General features: G+C 40.9%; 1 protein-coding gene across 1 annotated transcript in view; it reads right to left on the bottom strand.

The window, feature by feature from the left end:
- The window catches only part of pappa2 (pappalysin 2), a 72306-nt gene extending 61218 nt beyond the window's left edge, over window positions 1-11088 (bottom strand). Inside the window, exons 1-3 of the mRNA XM_059563468.1 lie at window positions 10219-11088; window positions 6999-8061; window positions 1830-1978 (exon numbers count right to left, since the gene is read on the bottom strand). Of these exons, the coding sequence (XP_059419451.1) occupies window positions 1830-1978; window positions 6999-8061; window positions 10219-11041 (2035 nt within the window). The 5' untranslated portion in view covers window positions 11042-11088. The remainder of the gene's footprint in view (window positions 1-1829; window positions 1979-6998; window positions 8062-10218) is intronic.
- Between the last annotated feature and the right edge of the window lie 8435 nt (window positions 11089-19523).

Genomic DNA, 19523 nt, shown 5'->3' with positions numbered 1-19523 from the left:
ACACCTCAATCGCTTAGGAGATATTCTTGTCTACATCTGCTCCGGTGGTGAAACAATGGCGGACTGATGACAGCTCACTCAGGGTGGGTCTAAGGTAAGACACCAGTCCAGTCTGTGCTGAAACGCTACTGTCAATCAAACTATCATGGGAGGGGCCTTTATGTGTGACGTCACAAAGAGGCATCTGAGCACAAGCATCTGACATCAGCTCAATTTGAGAAACGGGTAAAGATCTTAGTATATAAAAAAAAACGCTGGGTGGATTTTTAGCATTATAGGGTGGTTGTGTACACACACTGCCAACACACATTTCAGTTCAAACTACTTGTAAAAGTGCATATAGCAAGACTGTGTCATTACAACATCTACCAGCAGGGTTAACTGAGCCATGCTAACAAACCAAACCATGGACGATTTCGATTTCTGGACTCAAGTCTTGTCCAGTCCAGTGTTGGGCGATATGGTCATTTTTCAAATCGTCATATCGTCAGCCCGTGAGATCGACGATACACGATCTTATCGTGCATGGGTGGAGCAAGAGAGAGACTCTTTGTTCTTGTGTTTTAAACCGTGCAGGTGCGTGAGAGAGCCTATGGAATCACCAATTGTTGAAAAAATATACTTTAAAACATACTGATAAACTAATGTTAAATATAAAAATACTGTATTTAAAACAGCTACGTTCATATATATAGTCGGACACAACTGTCATATCTTGCGTCCTGTGACAATTGGTCTAAATGTTCTGCATAATCAGTCAACAGTGAAAATCAATATTAGATTTCATTCAAAGTCCAACATTTTAACACTAATATTGGGCATAAACGAACAAGTTAAATATAAAGTATTTAAAACAGGTAAGTTCATATATTTCGAGTAAAGTTGAATTGAACTGATGCATCAGTCATACAGCGCTCCGGACCGCGCGCCTCATGACGAGCTCGACGCACCGCTACAGAAACAAGAATGAGATGCATTCTAACATAACTGTGGCATTAAACTCAGTGAGGGCTCATTTAAAATAGTGCACATATATAGGCCGTTCAGATTACTTGTTAAAGTGCAATGAAACACCTTATATCTGCAGACGATGTACGTCTGTTTGTGGATGGTGACTTAGTAACGGCCAAAACTCTGTATTTTGCATGCATCACATTATAGTGCGGTGTGCATGAAAATAATAACAAGGCTGCAGAGCATACTTATCATCCATAGTGGTTCTCACGTAGTCCTTCTACGTCATCACCACATAGTGAGTGTTATAAGTGATAATAAAATAGTCTAATAGAAGGTCTACGCGAGAACCACTATGGATGATAAATTCGCTCTGCCGCCTTGTTAATATTTTGTCTTTACTTTATTTGTAACGCCAAGAAAGAGTTAATCTGTCATGTATGAGAAGAGCGTGTTGTCGTGTAGCAGCCATTAAATGTGTGGGACACCAACTCCTTGTTTTCTATCTCTTTCATTTCATGGATTTAACGAGTTATCAGAGTCAAGGCGGACAGTTTCAGTGACTACAGGCTCTAATCCTCCTGCGCTTGCACACGCTGTGTGTGTGTGTGTGTGTGTGTGTGTGTGACGTGTGTGTGTGAAATGCGATGCTGAAATGGAATAGCTGGGCAGTTTTATTTTAATAAGCAGCCTAATAAAAATAATAGTTATTATTATTATAATCTAATACATTAATAGGAAAATGAGCCTAATATCGTCTTGATTATCGACAGAAAATTCTGCTTATGTCGATATCTCTGACTATCGTCGATACACGATACTATCGTCTATCGGCACAACCCTAGTCCAGTGTTACATGTAAGTGGATATCTTACCTTGATGAGTAAGCACTTCTTTTGCCCATGGCCAGGTGGCAACCCCAGCAAGCTCCTCGCGTGCTGAATTATTAGCGAAGAATACATTGAGCATGTCTGAACTGCTCAGATGAAGCAGCTCCTTCAGTTCCTTCACACTCATATAAGCCCTGTATCATAGATAATGACACATAGTCAAGAAACTTTGCATAGAAAACAAGTAATTATTGATTGAACTGCCATAAACATGAATGTTAAACATGAAAGTTATAAAATGTGTCTTTGATTGCTTCAGAGTTTTAAAAGGGAATGACAATTTCCAATTTTGTTAAAAATAACCGTTTAAAACAACAACGGTTTATAGTTCATGTCATCAGAAGTAAGCAAATGGAATATATTGACTTTTATTAGCAGTTTTGATAGCAACAGTCATTTAAAAAAATCACTTTATGTCACAATGTTTAGGAATTATAATTGTTTGAACTGCTTATGGCGCATGAAACAACTGCCCACTTTTTTTTTTTTTTTTCCACTCCAAGCTGTGATAAATCGCCATAGAGGCACTTTGATGTGTGATGTTAACTTATTTTTACTTTGGAATATGTCACATGTCATTTTTCTCTTTTGATTTCATAGCTCCTTAAGCCTTTGCACCTCATATCTTTGAGCTGTTGGTTTGAAGAGGTCCGGTTCTTATTGCCCTTTGGATTGTGCCGAAGTGTTGAGCCTATTAGCTGAACCCCTTACTGTTCCTTGGACCCGTTCCATGCGAGAATACACCAAGCATCATACTTCTTGTGTCGTTTTTATTTTTATTTTTATTTAACAAGCAAAGGCTGGGCCAATCTTCCTGAGTGCTTCTTGAGTGTTGCCTAAATTTCTCCTATATGGCTAATTCAGCAATAGAATTCAAATGATTTAACAATTTATATTCACATGACTTAAAGTTTAGTCTTAAACAGTGCTGTTTCAAATGTGTTCTGGAAATTAAGCGATACAAATATATTTTGTACTTTTACTTTTTTAATTTGTGAATTGCTGACAGCCAAGTAAAGCCAATCATACGCAGAATACGGGCAATAAAATACGTTTAGATGTTTAGAAAAACAGTAAACTTTGCACAATATGACAGGTGAACTAAATTTACTGTTCTTAGTCACAATCACTTTCCACTTAAAAAAAGAAAAAAAGAAAAAAAACAGTAAGGTCACAATCAGTATTGTGTATTATGGTATAAAGTATAAAAAAGTATAAGACAAGGCATAAGCCATGGTACAATGGATAAAGCATTATTGATGATAAATTTGAGTGCCACGGCAGTATCCAACCTTAGAACATGTTTAAGGAAGAACATATATTTATACTTACAGATGAAACAAGTAAATTCAGAAAAAAACAACAATATACTATATTTATATAAACAATAATTCACTAACCCCAAACTTTTAATGGTAATGTACAAAATTTGTTCTTAGTTCATTTAATGTTCATTCCACCATAGACTTGTGCCAACAAACTTTTCAAATTTTTGCGTCATTAGCACCAACAAATAGAACTGCATTAATAATAAAAGTATTGCTTCCAAACAGGTTTACCAAGCAATCCTTTGTGCCTTTCGCTTTGCCCCATCTTCCATTATTCATGCAAACAGTACTTCCATCTTTAAATCACGCCACTGAAACGTCGGATAGCCCAAACAAATGTATTAAAAGCAAATTTCTTGGTATTCAGACTTACATGAAGTCATCTAATATAAATGGTTTTACATGTGCATTAACCTGGCATAGAATAAAGTATTTTAAGAACAAAACTTCACCTTTCAGGTGGACAAAATCCTTTTAAATAACACAGAAAATAAATGAAAACTATTTATTAAGAGAGTTATATTCAAAACCACCGATCCACTATCTTGCAGCAAAATGAATAAAGAAATAAATACATCATAAATTGCTTAGCATCTATCAAAGTTAATTACTAAAGAGAAGAGTATCAGGTAGTTCAGTTCTATTGGCTTAAGTATCTGGACTAAAATGTCTTTGCTTTCTTCTCGTTCCATTTCTAGAGCTCGCCAAGAAGCACCTGGTGGTTCCCTTGTGCTGTTTTTTTCTGCTTCAACAACAAATTTGTGTAGTGACAGCCACTGGCAAGTACTTGCGCTTCACTGCCCAGCAGCAGATACCTGGACTATAACTCACACAGCAAAACATTAAAATCCAGACCACCACATAAAAGCACGCTATACAATTGCCATCAAAATGTCATCCCTGCATTAATTCTCTGCAAACTCTGGACCTCGGCCTTAACGATACACGCTTTATATGTTACCCTTGGGAGATATCATCAGGAAACATGGTGTTAGCTTTCACTGTTATGCTGATGATACTCAGCTCTATATTTCTTCGCGGCCCGGTGAAACACACCAATTTGAAAAACTAATGGAATGCATTGTTGATATAAAAAACTGACTGACGATTAATTTCTTACTGCTAAATTCTGAAAAAAAACAGAGGTGTTAATTATTGGACCTAAAAACTCCGCTTGTAATAACCTAGAACACTGTCTAAGACTTGATGGTTGCTCTGTCAATCCTTCATCATCAGTTAGGAGCCTAGGTGTGCTATTTGATCGCAATCTTTCCTTAGAAAGCCACGTTTCTAGCATTTGTAAAACTGCATTTTTCCATCTCAAAAATTTATCTAAATTACAGCCTATGCTCTCAATGTCAAATGCAGAAATGTTAATCCATGCATTTATGACCTTAAGGTTAGATTATTGTAATGCTTTATTGGGTGGTTGTTCTGCATGCTTAGTAAACAAACTACAGCTAGTCCAAAATGCAGCAGCAAGAGTTCTTTCTTACTAGAACCAGGAAGTATGACCATATTAGCCCGGTCCTGTCAACACTACACTGCACTAAACATCGTATAGATTTTAAAATATTGCCTTTTACTTATAAAGCCCTGAATGGGTTAGCACCTCAGTATTTGAATGAGCTCCTTTTACATTATAATCCTCTACGTCCGCTACGTTCTCAAAACTCAGGCAATTTGATAATACCTATATTATCAAAATCAACTGCGGGCAGGAGGACCTTTTCCTATTTGGCGCCTAAACTCTGTAATAACCTACCTAACATTGTTCGGGAGGCAGACACACTCTTGCAGTTTAAATCTAGATTAAAGACCCATCTCTTTAACCTGGCTTACACATAAAATACTAATATGCTTTTAATATCCAAATCCGTTAAAGGATTTTTAGGCTGCATTAATTAGGTAAACCGGAACCGGAAACAATTCCCATAACATAATGTACTTGCTTACATCATTAGAAGAATGGCATCTATGCTAATATTTCTCTCTTATTCCGAGGTCACCGTAGCCACCAGATCCAGTCTGTATCCAGATCAGAGGGTCACTGCAGTCACCCGGATCCAGTACGTATCCAGACCAGATGGTGGATCAGCACCTAGAAAGGACCTCTACATCCCTGAAAGACAGCGGAGACCAGGACAACTAGAGCCCCAGATATAGATCCCCTGTAAAGACCTTGTCTCAGAGGACCACCAGGACAAGACCACAGGAAACAGATGATTCTTTTGCACAATCTGACTTTGCTGCAGCCTGGAATTGAACTACTGGTTTCGTCTGGTCAGAGGAGAACTGGCCCCCCAACTGAGCCTGGTTTCTCCCAAGGTTTTTTTCTCCATTCTGTCACCGATGGAGTTTCGGTTCCTTGCCGCTGTTGCCTCTGGCTTGCTTAGTTTGGGGTCACTTCATCTACAGCGATATCGTTGACTTGATTGCAAATAAATGCACAGACACTTATAAGAGCCTTTCAAACAATGAAATATTAATGATGTATAAACTATGGTTCAAAAGTTTGGGGTTGGTATGATTTCAATGCTTTTGAGATGAGTCTCTTATGCTCACCAAGACTGCATTTATCAGACCAACAATATAGTAAAAAAAACATAATATTGTGAAACAATATTAAGATTTTAAACAACTGTTTTCCATTTCACTATATTTTAAAATCTAATTTGTTGCAAATTATCTGCAGAGTGTGTAGTTACATCATCTGCCATCTGGGCGACAGGGCCATGCTTATCATTCAAATCTTAACCCCTTGGTAGAAAAAGCATTGAAATGGCATTTAACTGATTTATTATCCACCAACGGAAATGTTCTGGTTGTGGATTTTGGCTATGAGCTTGCTGTTTCTCAGTGCAAAACAACCAAAAGTAGTTGAGTTGAGAAGAGTTTCTAAGACCACCATCCAATGGTTTAACTGGGACCCTATTAATCTCTATAGGAGCCCTTCAGCAACAGATAGGCAGCTCTTGAAGAAAGCTTGTTTTCAAGCAACCATAAAATGACAACAGCTGGTGACTGAGACACAGAGTCTTGTTGCACACTAAGCTTGGAACAAGACTTCCCAAACAGCAACTGGAAATTTGACATATAACAAGTTCATCTCGCAGATGAAAGGAGTGAAATAAAAGACTTGGTGTGATCACATCAACAGGATGTTACACTATAGTTTGGTTTTGTGAATGTCTACTCTTTTACATAGCATCAGATAAATGAAAGACGCTGCGGCAAGTCATCAAACAGTCTGTACGGGAACAAAACTGTCCTGCCTTTTACAATGAATAGTGCCAAGATCTCTGGTTTTGTTGTTTAGCCACATTACGTGTATACTTTGGCTCAGTTCTGCATCCAAGTTTTGCATGCTTTTTAAAGTTATTCCAGAAGGTCGATTTGTATGCTTTGCATGTTGAGAAATACAGAATGCTCTGACAATCTTGAAAATAAAAAAATGAAAAATGTGAACACTATTTCACAATAAGACACTTTGATTTCCTTTTTCCTGATGCTGCTGTGAGAACATTTAACAAGCACATAACTTCTGTCAACTTCTTGAACCCAAAAAACAGCTAGGATAGGGAATGCTTTCAAAAATGTTGTCTTGGCTTTTAAGGCAAATGTAGTTGATATAATGATATGGTTGCTGACTTCAAATTCTGCATCAAATTCTATAGAAGCTAGCAAGCAGTCAGTCTTTGCTAAAAAAAAATGTTGCAATCCTTGAATTAAGACCAAAACATGAACCCTCTTGCACATCCCACTAAAATTATGCCTGGGTTCAAGTTAGTTGCCAAAGTGTAACCAAATTGAAGCACAAGCTCACCTCTGAGAAGACTCGGGATCAAAGCAGGTCTTTGCGACATCTGTGATCTCAGGGTCACAGCAATCACCATCGTCGTAATCATAGTGAATGCTGTTGCACTCTGGGTTGCAGACTCCATCCCTCCGCTTCCAGTTGTAGCAGGGCCCCATGCGCAAGCAGTCACCCCCATCGTGGCCTGTAAGAGGATGGTCGCACTCGGGATCGCAATGGCGGTTCCCCACCTTGGCAATGTGGCAGTTGCTGAGAATGAAGCGTTGCTGGAGGGAAGAGTTGTAGATGGTGTGAATGCTGAGCTCCAGTGTGATGTTGTAAGGACGGAAGGCATCTTCCAAGGCCTGGTGTTGGAGCTGGATCTGCTGCAGAGAGACTGTAGGGTCACTGCCATCATTCTTACAGATGTTCACGATGCGGTAACGTAGGTGCTTCTCAACTCGCAGTTGCCATTGCTGGTTATAACTAAGGGCGACATCAGCATTGTCACACACGGTCACGCCACATGGAGGTGGAAGTAATGGAGAAATAAGCTGCCGCTCTGGGACAGGAAGAGCCACAATGACTGGATTGTGACGGTCTTTGTAGGGTGCCCACTGATTCTCAACCTCTGAGAAATCTGCCCACTGGGACAAAATGGGAGTTTGTCTCTCTGCCTGGGATTGGTGACTTTTAAGAAGTTCTTTGTGAGTTCGCGCATAACCCCATAACGTGACACCTCCCAAATGCCCGCGAAAACTGTGTTCGTGATCCGACTGGTCCCCACCAAGTAGAAACAGGCGACAGGCTTTGATGTAGGGACTGTATAGGTCACCTGACTGTTCTCTGCTCTCGCCAACCTTGGAATTGTCTATGTACAGCGCCATCTTGTGGCCGTCATAACTGGCTACCACATGAGTCCAGCTGTTGGGATGGTAGCGCTGGTGTGCAATGATAGTGGAGGATTTGAGCGCCCGATCCATGCGAAGGGAGAAGAAAAACCTGCCATCTTTTCTTCCTGTAGGGTCTGCTGCTCGAATCCCAACAGACCAACCTTTTTCGCTCAAGGGATACGAGCAGTTATCAAACACGCCTAGAAAAAAAAAAAAAAAACACAAACGAAGGAGTCAACGAGCAGAAGTGTAGCTTCATCAAACACGGAGTAATTGGTGTTTAATAATCTGAAGACTATAAGACTTTAAGTTATTTCCATTCAACAAATCCACTGATATTCCCAGCCGTCTTTCTTAGGAGCAGTCTCATCTGGCAGCCAGATGTTACCGTCAAAGGACAGAGAGAGGTCAGGGAACCCCTTCACCCTCCCAACAACACAGGCACATGTGAGCACATACACACTTGGGTGCATTATTCCCTGCAAACGGGAGAACGAGAGATGAGCAGCTTTAAACAAAATATCCTGAGGGACGTGGACCACACTGAAATTTCATTCATTGAAGAAGCCTGCCGATGTGTGTGCAGCGATCCAGCGTGTGACAACATCTGCTAATTTCTGCGCGTATCAACCCTAAAGTCATGAATTCGAAGATAAACCATTCCAGAGTACTATTTACTTGGATGCTACTACATTTTCAAAGTGGGAGTTCTTATCTTACTGTTTTATAGTGTCTGTCTCCCACTAAATGAAAGACTCCTAATAGTAGTACCTCAAACTGGCCTGGAGTGCTGAGTTTGGCTGGAAAAAAAGTGTGCTGAAAAAATACTTTTTGTGTAACCTTGTATAATTGATGACTTCGATATGATAAGTGTTTATGAGAGACAGAGAAAAAGTGAATGTTTTTGCATAGTATCACTTAATAGAGAAAGAAAAGTTAGCACTGAAAAGACCACTTCCAGTAAAGCCTTTGAACGCTCATTTGGCAGACTGGGGGATTTTTTAAAAACTGGCTTTATAACAAAAGATTTGTCCACTGATTGTTAAAAGAAAGCTACTGACCTCAAAAGGAGCTGGAATGAATGTTCACATGATTTTAGTGATGATGACAAATATGTCAAAGGGAAATATTATAATCCTAACAATAGCAAGATGGTAGAAACCCTCATTTGTTTAAGAGGTTTATGAAGTCATTGGGGTACTGATTTTCTCCGAGTGGTGGATGATTTGATTAAAATGGAATATCTAATGCTCTCTTTGAGGTCTGATAGATGACTCATAAGTGTTAGAAACATATGAACAATATTTGCACCCCCTTTCGCCAAAAGCATGTAGGAAAAGCCTCGTGCAGGTTACGGCAAGAGAACTCTGGGCTTTGTTCTTCTTACTGGGAACTAGTCTCAGAAGCACTTCCAGATATAATCATTTCCACATTGACCCTCCACAGCAGCAGCAGTTTTTGTAATCATAATGTGCATCAGAAAGAAACAATAAGGTCCTCTATAAAAATTTATAATTTTATTAATTTCAGTGATAGGTTTTTAATAAACAAACAAATTTTTTTTTTCCTTATTTTAGACATTTTACACAATATATATATATATATATATATATATATATATATATATATATATATATATATATATATATACTTTTTTTTCTTAATAACATTACATAAATCGCAAAGCATTTACAGACAACTTTTCACAAATAAGCTTTGCATGTGAAAAAACACCTAGTTTATGTTTTGAAAATGTTTTATATCAAACAATTGAGCTGGATGACAGCTAGCTGTCAATCTGGGTACAGTGTCCAGAACATGCAGCCTATGAATCAAACCTTGGAAACGCAGTGCGCCATATGCACAAACAAGTGAGCTGACAGGACACATTGAGCAGGTGGTGGCCACTTGTTCCTCTAACACACCTCCCTTAGCACTACTCATCGTTTGCACCTCGTAAGCAGCTGATTTCCCATTCTCCTCTCATCTGCTTGTCAGCTGATATCCTAAAACAAAGGCCTCTTAAATGAAACAACAATGTGTCAAAGCCGTGACACAACACAGAGACTGCCGCACACCATTTGATGTACGTGATGAACTGAGGGGGGTTTGAGGAATGAATCTGAATTTCCATAATCATTTTGGTCTGTATGGCTTGTATGCCTTTCAGCAATATTTATTCTGATTAGACAGTTGCTAATTGTGAATTATGTATCCTTCAAGTTATAACTGCTGCTTAAAATAATAGCCAATGACAATTCTGATTACTAGAAAACGGTTTGAAGAACCTGCAACCCTCCAGTACAAAAAAAAAAAACATGATTTGATGAGAATCATATAGGATTGCAGACACCTACCTGCAATGATGGCAGGATTATTCTGTCCTCCTTCTGGCTTGACCCACAGCTCTAAAGTGAACCTAGAGCGGGGCAGTTCTAGGCCAAACGAAGGGTTCACCTTTAGGTGATCTGCCCGACCGCTGAAATACACAGCTGTCATCCACTTTGCAGGCACATTGTGTACATCTGCCCTCCACGGATCCCCAGCAGTGCTCTGCAGCCCCTCTTGCTGCCCGGAGAACTCTTCATTTTCTGTAGGGAAGACAGTGTGGTGGATATCTTTTGGGACTTCTTCTTCTTTGTTGGACTCTGGAAGGCTCCTTGCAACCCTTTTTAGTGAGAATGAGCTGTCTGTCAAATCACCACCCAGTTCTGCCTGTAAAGGGTGTCCTTTTGAAATGGATTGAAGAGGTTTGTGTGACTTAGTAGAGCCAGGATCACTTGCCCCCTGTCGCTGTTTATCTGCTTTCTTCCATATGAAAGTCTCTTCTTCTGGTTCCTCATAATTCTTCTTCTCATTAATATCCCAGTTAGTTAATTCAACCGCATTTGTGCCACTAGAGCTGCACTCATCTGAACACGACCTCGCCGTTTTAGTTTTCCTCAAGTGCAAGTCTATCACGCGAGTGTACCTTCCGGCGACGCCCGCTAGAGGGTACTGCTGCGCCGCGGAGTGCGGCGGCCGCTTGCGGCTGATTGAGCCGCACTGCTCTCCAGCAAACGCTCGGTCCGCTCTCTGTGCCAGTGTCCGCTTATACTTCTGGAGATGATCTGGCTGAGCCCTGTTCAGCGGCCATGAGTGAAATACTGCAAGAATAATAGCCAGTAGTCTAAAAAACATAATTTTATTGAGGTGAAGCTGTAGCTTTTTAAAGAGTGGACATCTATTTGTTTGTTTGTTTTGAATTGCACTTGGGAAGGGAGCTAATAGTTAATTCGCTTAAATAGTTTTTAGTGCCTTTTCTTTCTCAATGAAAGCATAATTTATGTTTAAGTTACAATATGTGTGTTAATGAGTTTCTATTTTACTTGTCTTTCAAAAGGAAATTGTACTGACAAGGGAACTTGAAATTGTCAGTGCATTACGGTGGATAGTCTGTGCTTCTCTTAATTTAGCTACTATTTAAGTAACTGGATAGCGCAAATTCTGAGTAACCAACTGTCTACTTTAAATCTTTCCTCCTTGCTTTTTGAGTGGTCAGGCTCAAACTGAACATCTCGTGGCTTGGGGATCCCCTTGAAGCTGCCTTTTTAACGCGCAATGACTGCGTAAAAGTCTAACTGTCATTCACCTGCAATTCATTACGCGCGCATTAATGTTTCCGCATTGTGGTCGAATGAAAGCAATAATATCGCGTTTGGTTTGCTGTCTGTACAGTGTAAGGTTTTTTGGAGAGGTGTAACGCTGGATAAAGGTTATTTGAGATTGCCACCTTTCACCGGTGCGCAATGGGTCGCGTCCTAATGCTCGCGGTCACGCATTGTTCTGCGAATAAACCAACAAAACGGTCAAATAAAATGTCTGTCGAGATTTATTCTAACAGTGGAGTGTTTCAGATATCAGGGAGCTGTGAAATTCCGCTTAAAATAATTTATTTTCTCAAAATATGGATCAATATCCAAGAAACTGAAGGTACTGAAAGGAGATTTGTCTTGTTGGCATGCTGGTCTACGTGAAGACGGCTTTTGGATCACCTTGAGATGGCGCGGAAACTCCTCTTGCGCTCCGTGTGTGTCTATATTCCCAGGCTTAGACCCGCTGCACGCGCTCTTCGCATCTCCACATCAGATCAAACTAACGCGCTAAACGTTTTATCTGTTTCCTCCAGCCTGACATCACAAACCCAGCCCTTTACCCAACCATTAGGAAAGAAAACTTCACCCAGGTCCAACCCAGCTTTTGCATGCATGGATGTACTCTCACAACCCCCCAAGCCCCCCTCAGTGCCATTGACATCTAGCTGCTACACCTACTTTGGTACTGTAATGCAAGAGACAGCACATCTGCCTGACATGTGAAGCATGGCTGACACACTGCTTATGTGAAAAGACAAGTGAGAGATGTGTAAACAATGAAGAAACAAGGATGGACCCATGAGAAATTCCAGAACACTCTCTTAAGGAGAGGTTAACAGAAATGACAAAAAAATGCTGCAGGAATGAAAAGCAGTTAGTCAGGTGGATCTGATTTTTCCCAACAGAACAATAATTTAAGTAAAACTTATTTAGGTAATAATAAATTAATATTATTGCTTATCCTTTTTCTATACCTGCATGTAGGAAATGTTGAATTACATGATGAACCCTTGATATCAAACTTTATGCAAGGCTTTAAATTAAAATACAAAAAAAGGTGTGTGTGTGATTACAGATATACAAATATCTGTAATTTGTATATAGCCACTATATAACAAAGTAGCTATTTGATTAATTATGATACAATAATAGGATCACTGTCAACCTTCTTAAATGTGTAAAAAAAAATAAACAAATAAAATAAAACCTTTTTCTAAAGCATTAATAGCAAAAGAAAGAAAAAAAAATCGCCATTCAAGTTAGACTATTAAACAAATATATAAAGGGAGACAACTGCATAATCTAACACATGATATAATATTATAATATATTACAATCTATTTCTGCTTGTTCTCTGCTGTGCCTCAGTTTTTCCTGTGTGGAAGTTTGCATCTTTCCGGTGATTTTTTCCTTGCAGTGCATCATTTGAGAGTTCTCATACTAATAAAATCATAAAATCCAAGAGAGTTGTTTGTTTTTGTTGCTCTTTCTTAGTATAAGTTTTATCATCAAGTAAATTCATACTGAAAGTCAACTTAAATTACTTATGTGATACTAAAACTAATGTGAATGAATAATAGACCTGAATGGCATTCCACACTGCAGGTGCATATAGACTGATGTGACTTACAAAAATGAGAAGATCTGTGACCGCAAAACAACTCAGCAACCACATACAACAACTCACACTGCAATGGACAAAAAGTTAGACAAGCCGCTGTTTACTTTCCTAAACATACCAGTTTTGGCCTCACCATTTTTTTTGTTTTGTTTGTTTTGTTGTTTTTTTAGGCTCAATTTGCAAACAGTCCAGACTTCAGGTAATTATAGCAGTTATGGCACGGGCCCCTTCAGGGGTAGAACAGTGGGAGGTAAGAACTCCTCAACTAGCCCAAGGATCTGCCTGCAAAACATTCAGCTTTTTTGTATCAAAGTGCCATGAGATACAGCTACAATGGTGTAAAAAAAAAAAGTGATTGGTCGCTCACGGGCCTCACCCCTCTCTGCAAAGGACCTCTAAGAGATTATCCTACAATTGAGGCTGCCTTACCCATACCAAATTCTAAATGACCTAAAACACAATGGGAAACTCCAATCATATGTGCTGAAAAAAAGGTCTGGTCCAAAGTCCAAAGGCAACCCCCATCAACAGAGTAAAAAAAAAAAAAAAACATTCACTATCAATCCGTTGCAGTCAATCAATCCGACGCCACGTCGGTGACCGACGAATATGGGATCCCTATCAAAGCGCCATGGGTGCTGCCCCTTCCAGTGCCCTGTGCGAGTCACCTGCGCCCCTATTAGGTGTAGGCAGAGGCTCAGAACAAGTAGCTCCACTCACCGTTGTCAAAGCACTACCTCAATGGGTGAGACTGGATAACACTGGGAAAACGTACCCGGTCCGCTTGGAGCCGGGATGCTGCGGAAGCCCCATCCTTCCCGAAGGAGGTCTCGGAGGCAAATACACATATAGCATCCGTTTAGGAGTATACGGAAAGATTTGAGGTGATTAAAATCCTCTTGGGAAGGCAGAAGTCTGCCGGGGAAACACGGGATCTAAGGCTATACCGTGGACTATACACATATGAGTACCGCTTAGGTCTCAATATGGAACCCACCCTTCCATGGTTCTCACGGATTCATCATGAAGATCTGGCGCCGGACATTCCTCTGCGTCCAGCTGCTTAGGGTGATGGAGGATCTCAACAGGGTCAATAGTACGTACACTCTGGAGCGGTTTAAGCAAGCCAACACTAACCGGGGCCTCTCAGTGCCACTACCCGTTTGAGGTGAGAACACAGGAGGATAACGGCTCTACACGAAGGCTATAGAACCTAGCGAACGTGTTAGGGGTCGCCCAGCCCACAGCTCTACAAATATCTGTCAGCGAGGCGCCACGAGCCAGTGCCCAGGAGGATGCAACACTTCTAGTTGAGTGAGCTCGCAACCTGAACAGGCAGGGCACATCCTGAGCCTGATAAGCCAGGGTTATGGCATCCACAATCCAGTGGGCCATCCTCTGCTTAGAGATGGCACTCCCCTTCTGCAGGCCTCCGTAACAGACATAGAGCTGGTCTGAGGTCCTGAAGCTTTGTGTCCGGTCTACGTAGCACCTTAATGCTCGGACAGGACAAAGCAAAGCCAGGGCTGGGTCTGCCTTCTCCAGGGGCAGCGCTTGCAGATTCACCACTTGGTCTTTGAAGGGTGTAGTGGGAACCTTGGGCACGTAGCCAGGCCGTGGACTCAGGATTACCTGGGAGTCAGCCGGCCTGAACTCTAGGCACGAATCGTCGACCGAAAATGCATGCAGGTCCCCTACCCTCTTGATGGAGGCCAGTGCAAGCAGGAGCAGAGTTTTCAATGAAAGAAACTTTAGCTCAACTGAATGCAAAGGCTCGAATGGGCCCTGCTGTAGTGATTTAAGCACTAGAGACAGGTCCCAAGAGGGTATACAGGGGGGCCGGGAAGGATTTAACCTCCTGGCCCCTCTAAGGAACCTGACGATGAGGTCATGCTTACCCAGAGACTTCCCATTCACGGGGTCATGGTACGCAGCAATAGCGGCAACCTGGACTTTAAAGGGTGGAGGGAGACAGCCTTCGCTCCAACCATTGCTGCAGAAAGGATAGCACGACCGCAATCGGGCATCTTCGGGGTTCTTCTCGGCGAGAAGAACACCACTCAACGAACAGGTTCCACTTCAAGGCATAAGCGTGTCTCGTAGACGGTGCTCTCGCCGAAGTGATGGTGTTCACTACTTCTTGGGGTAGGTCACATAGAACCTCTGCGTCCTGTCCAGGGACCAGATATGGAGTTTCCAAAGGTCTGGACGCGGGTGCCAAAAGGTGCCCCATCTCTGAGTCAGTAGATCTTTCGTCAGAGGAATTGGCCAAGGAGGGGCTGTCGCAAGGAGCACTAGTTCGGGGGACCAGGTCCACGTGGGCCAATACGGCGCTACTAGCAAGACTTGCTCCTAGTCCTCCCGGACTTTGCACAGTGTCTGTATGTAATAGGCCGAGTGGTGTAAGTGCACCGGTGTAAGTGTAAGCAGTGTAATCATCCACCATAAGCCCCAGGAGCCTCTGAAAGAGTTTCAGTGGGACCGCTGTCCTGCTCTTGAACGTATTCAAGCAGGCTAGCACCGACCGCGCACGTTCCTCTGTGAGGTGTGCTGTCTGTTCGACCGAATCCAATTCCATATCGAGAAAAGAGATCCTCTGCCATGGGAGTTTGCTCTTTTCCGAGCTGACCTGAAGGCCCAACAGGCTCAGGTGCCAGAGCACCACATCCCTGTGCTCGCACAACTGATCTCGAGACTGTGCTAGTATCCTCCAATCGTCTAAGTAGTCGAGAATGCGAACACCCTGCTCTCTGAGAGGAACAAGAGCTGCCTCCGTGACTTTTGTAAAGACATGGGGAGACCGGGACAGCCCGCAGGGCAGGACCTTGTACTGATATGCCAGTCCTTCGAACGCAAACCACAGAAAAGGTCTGTGGCGCGGAAGGATGGACACATGAAAGTACACGTCCTTCAGGTCGATCGCTGCAAACCAATCTTGGGGACGGAAATGCATTTCTGTGTCAACATTTTGAACGTTAGCCAATGGAGAGGTGCCTTCACCATCCCCCAGAAAGCAGCTACCTCTCTCTGGGTCACCCGTCCCGGGGCCTCTTGCTCTTCTGCTCACCGCCAAGTTTGAGGGGGGCCAGGACGGGAGGGGCAGCCTGCCTGCGCCCAGCTCCACGGTACCACTTGGAGGATGCTGCAGATGCGGCGCGTGAGCGAGGGTGGATGCAGGGGGCTGCCCTCGGTGACGAGGAGGCTGGGGCACTGCGGCCGGCGGGCGGGTGGAGGCAGCATTTCATGTGTAAACAGGTGCGGTTCTCGTCCAGACCGCGGGTCCGGCAGCTCACGTCTCTGGCGGCGCGGGAGTCCCTCAACGCACCCTTCCTGGACCCACGAGAACACCAGTGTGCATGCACAGGCAAGAGACCAGTCTCTCGAGGCGCGTTGGGCTTTTAAACAGCGGCGGTGATGAGGCTCCATTTACATCAGGTGTGCCCCATCACACGCCCCCAACCCTGACTCGTCCAGCGCCCCTCCTCTCTCACACACCCACTCCTGTCGGGAGCCTGGTGAAGGGCGGAGATTAAGGAGGGGGTGCCGATGATCAGGAAGGAGGTAGCTGACTCGTCACAATATATATAACACACGCACACTGCAGAGAAAGCAATGCTGTAATTAACTTGCATGTGAAGAATAGCATTTGTCCAAAAAAAAACAAAAAAAAAAAAAACTAATAGTAGAGTACAATGAGAGTAGTATATAGTATAGATGATGTGTGTTTGGTTGTGAAAGCGAAACTACTTTGTTTAGCCTTCCAAAAGAGGACGATATTTGGATCAGCTCCAGGCATGACGAAGCGGAGTCCAGCCCGGGTCGTCACATGTGGTTGCCGCAAGCCCAATGGATGCTCGTGCGTAGAATCCCTCCGCCTCTGCTCACTCAAGCTGGCCTCCGCTCACTCTAGGCGCCTGGCCTCCGCTCACTCAAGGCAGCAGTGTGTGACGCTGTTGTTTAGCCTTCTAAAAGAGGACATGACTAGAAATTATGTTTATATCACGTTTATAATGGGTTTCATGTTTATGTCTCGTTGCTCCGGCTGGATAGGGCATCACAATATGTTAAGGGGCATAACATTTACGTCACACGCTTGAGGTATTCTACCAATCACAACACACTTGATAGCTGGCCAATCAGAGCACACCTCGCTTTTCAGACCGATGAGCCTTGTAAAAATCGACACGTTTCAGAAGGCGGGGCATAGAAGAGAAACAATTATGTACAGTAGGCTATGTGAAAAATAATATATATATTTTTTAACCTTAAACCGCATAAACACATTTTATTACACCAAATAATGTTCCTTTAAGCAGCATCGTATGACCCCTTTAAAAAGTTCAAATATACATGGATAAAGTTTATTAGTCAGTTACTAAAAAAAAAAAAAAAATTAAATTAAATAATACAATTCATTTAAAACAATCTGTAATGTTATGCCCAAACCAAAATACACCCATACTCGTTTTATATACCCTCAGAATTTGAAAAGTGTAACATTTCAGTTCAGTTATGTGGTAAGTTTCTGTTTAATTGACTTTAATTTATTGCTTAACTGAGCATTTTAAAATAATATTTGACTGTCAAACAGATGCATAGTGATACCTGTGTCCTCCTTTCGTGGAAAGGGAAGTCGTGGCCTAATGGTTAGAGAGTCGGACTCCCAATCGAAAGGTTGTGAGTTCGAGTCCCGGGCCGGCAGGAATTGTGGGTGGGGGGAGTGCATGTACAGTTCTCTCTCCACCTTCAATACCACGACTTAGGTGCCCTTGAGCAAGGCATCGAACCCCCAACTGCTCCCCGGGCGCCGCAGCATAAATGGCTGCCCACTGCTCCGGGTGTGTGTTCACAGTGTGTGTGTGTGTGTTCACTGCTCTGTGTGTGTGCATTTCGGATGGGTTAAATGCAGAGCACAAATTCTGAGTATGGGTCACCATACTTGGCTGAATGTCACTTCACTTCACTTCACTCACTTCACTCACTCCTTTGAATATCTGGCTGTAGTGTTTCTAAAGATATACTAACTCCCCCTGCTGTGTAAAATGAAAACTTCACCTGGTTAATCTCTCACACTGCTATCCAATCCCTATTCAATCTTTCAGTAATGCAAACTGTATACAAAGACAGAACATGTATACTGACACTAGTTAATCTCACTAATGACTTCCGGCTCTTCTGTAAATGCCTTATTAATTTCACTTTGAGGAAAAATATTGTAAATATATATATATATATATATATATATATATATATATATATATATATATAAATATATATATATATACAGTACAGACCAAAAGTTTGGAAACATTACTATTTTTAAATGTTTTTGAAAGAAGTTTCTTCTGCTCATCAAGCCTGCATTTATTTGATCAAAAATACAGAAAAAAACAGTAATATTGTGAAATATTATTACAACTTAAAATAATAGTTTTCTATTTGAATATACTTTAAAAAAAATAATTTATTCCTGTGATGCAAAGCTGAATTTTCAGCATCATTACTCCAGCCTTTAGTGTCACATGTAACATCCAGTCTATCACATTATCATTTAGAAATCATTCTAATATTCTGATTTATTATGAGTGTTGGAAACAGTTCTGCTGTCTAATATATTTGATGAATAAAAGGTTTAAAAGAACTGCATTTATTCAAAATAAAAATAAAAATTCTAATAATATATATTCTAATAATATATTTTCTTTACTATCACTTTTTATCAATTTAACACATCCTTGCTGAATAAAAGTATTGATTTTATTTTTAAAAAAAGAAAGAAAAAACTGACCCCAAATTACTGACCAGTAGTGTATATTGTTATTACAAAATATTTATATTTTAAAAACATAGCTTCTTTTTTTTTTTTTTTTATTCATCAAAGTATCCTAAAAAAGTATCACATGTTCTGAAAAAAGATTAAGCAGCAGAACTGTTTGCAACTTTGATAATGAATCATTATATTAGAATAATTTCTAAAGGATCATGTGATAATGATCCTAAAATTTCAGCTTAACATCACAGAAATAAATGATAACTTAAAGTATAATAAATTTAAAAACAATTATTTTAAATTGTAATAATATATCACAATATTACATTTTTTTCTGTATTTTTGATCAAATAAATGCAGGCTTAATGAGCAGAAGAAACTTCTTTCAAAAACATTAAAAATAGTAATATTTCCTTATATATAAGGAATATAAACTTTTGGTCTGTACTGTATATATATATATATATATATATATATATATATATATATATATATATATACGCTATCACTCGATTTATTGTTTTTTTTTAACTAAACAGTCGAGCAGTTTTGTAAAGTTTTGTAATGTTTGCCCCAATAGTAATAATGTAATTTGCATAAAATAGAATATAAACTTTAAAGAAGATCTACATTTTT

The sequence above is a fragment of the Carassius carassius genome, chromosome 12, assembly GCF_963082965.1.
Source record: "Carassius carassius chromosome 12, fCarCar2.1, whole genome shotgun sequence".
Taxonomy (NCBI): Eukaryota; Metazoa; Chordata; class Actinopteri; order Cypriniformes; family Cyprinidae; genus Carassius; species Carassius carassius.
This window is presented reverse-complemented; position numbering and strand designations above follow the sequence as displayed.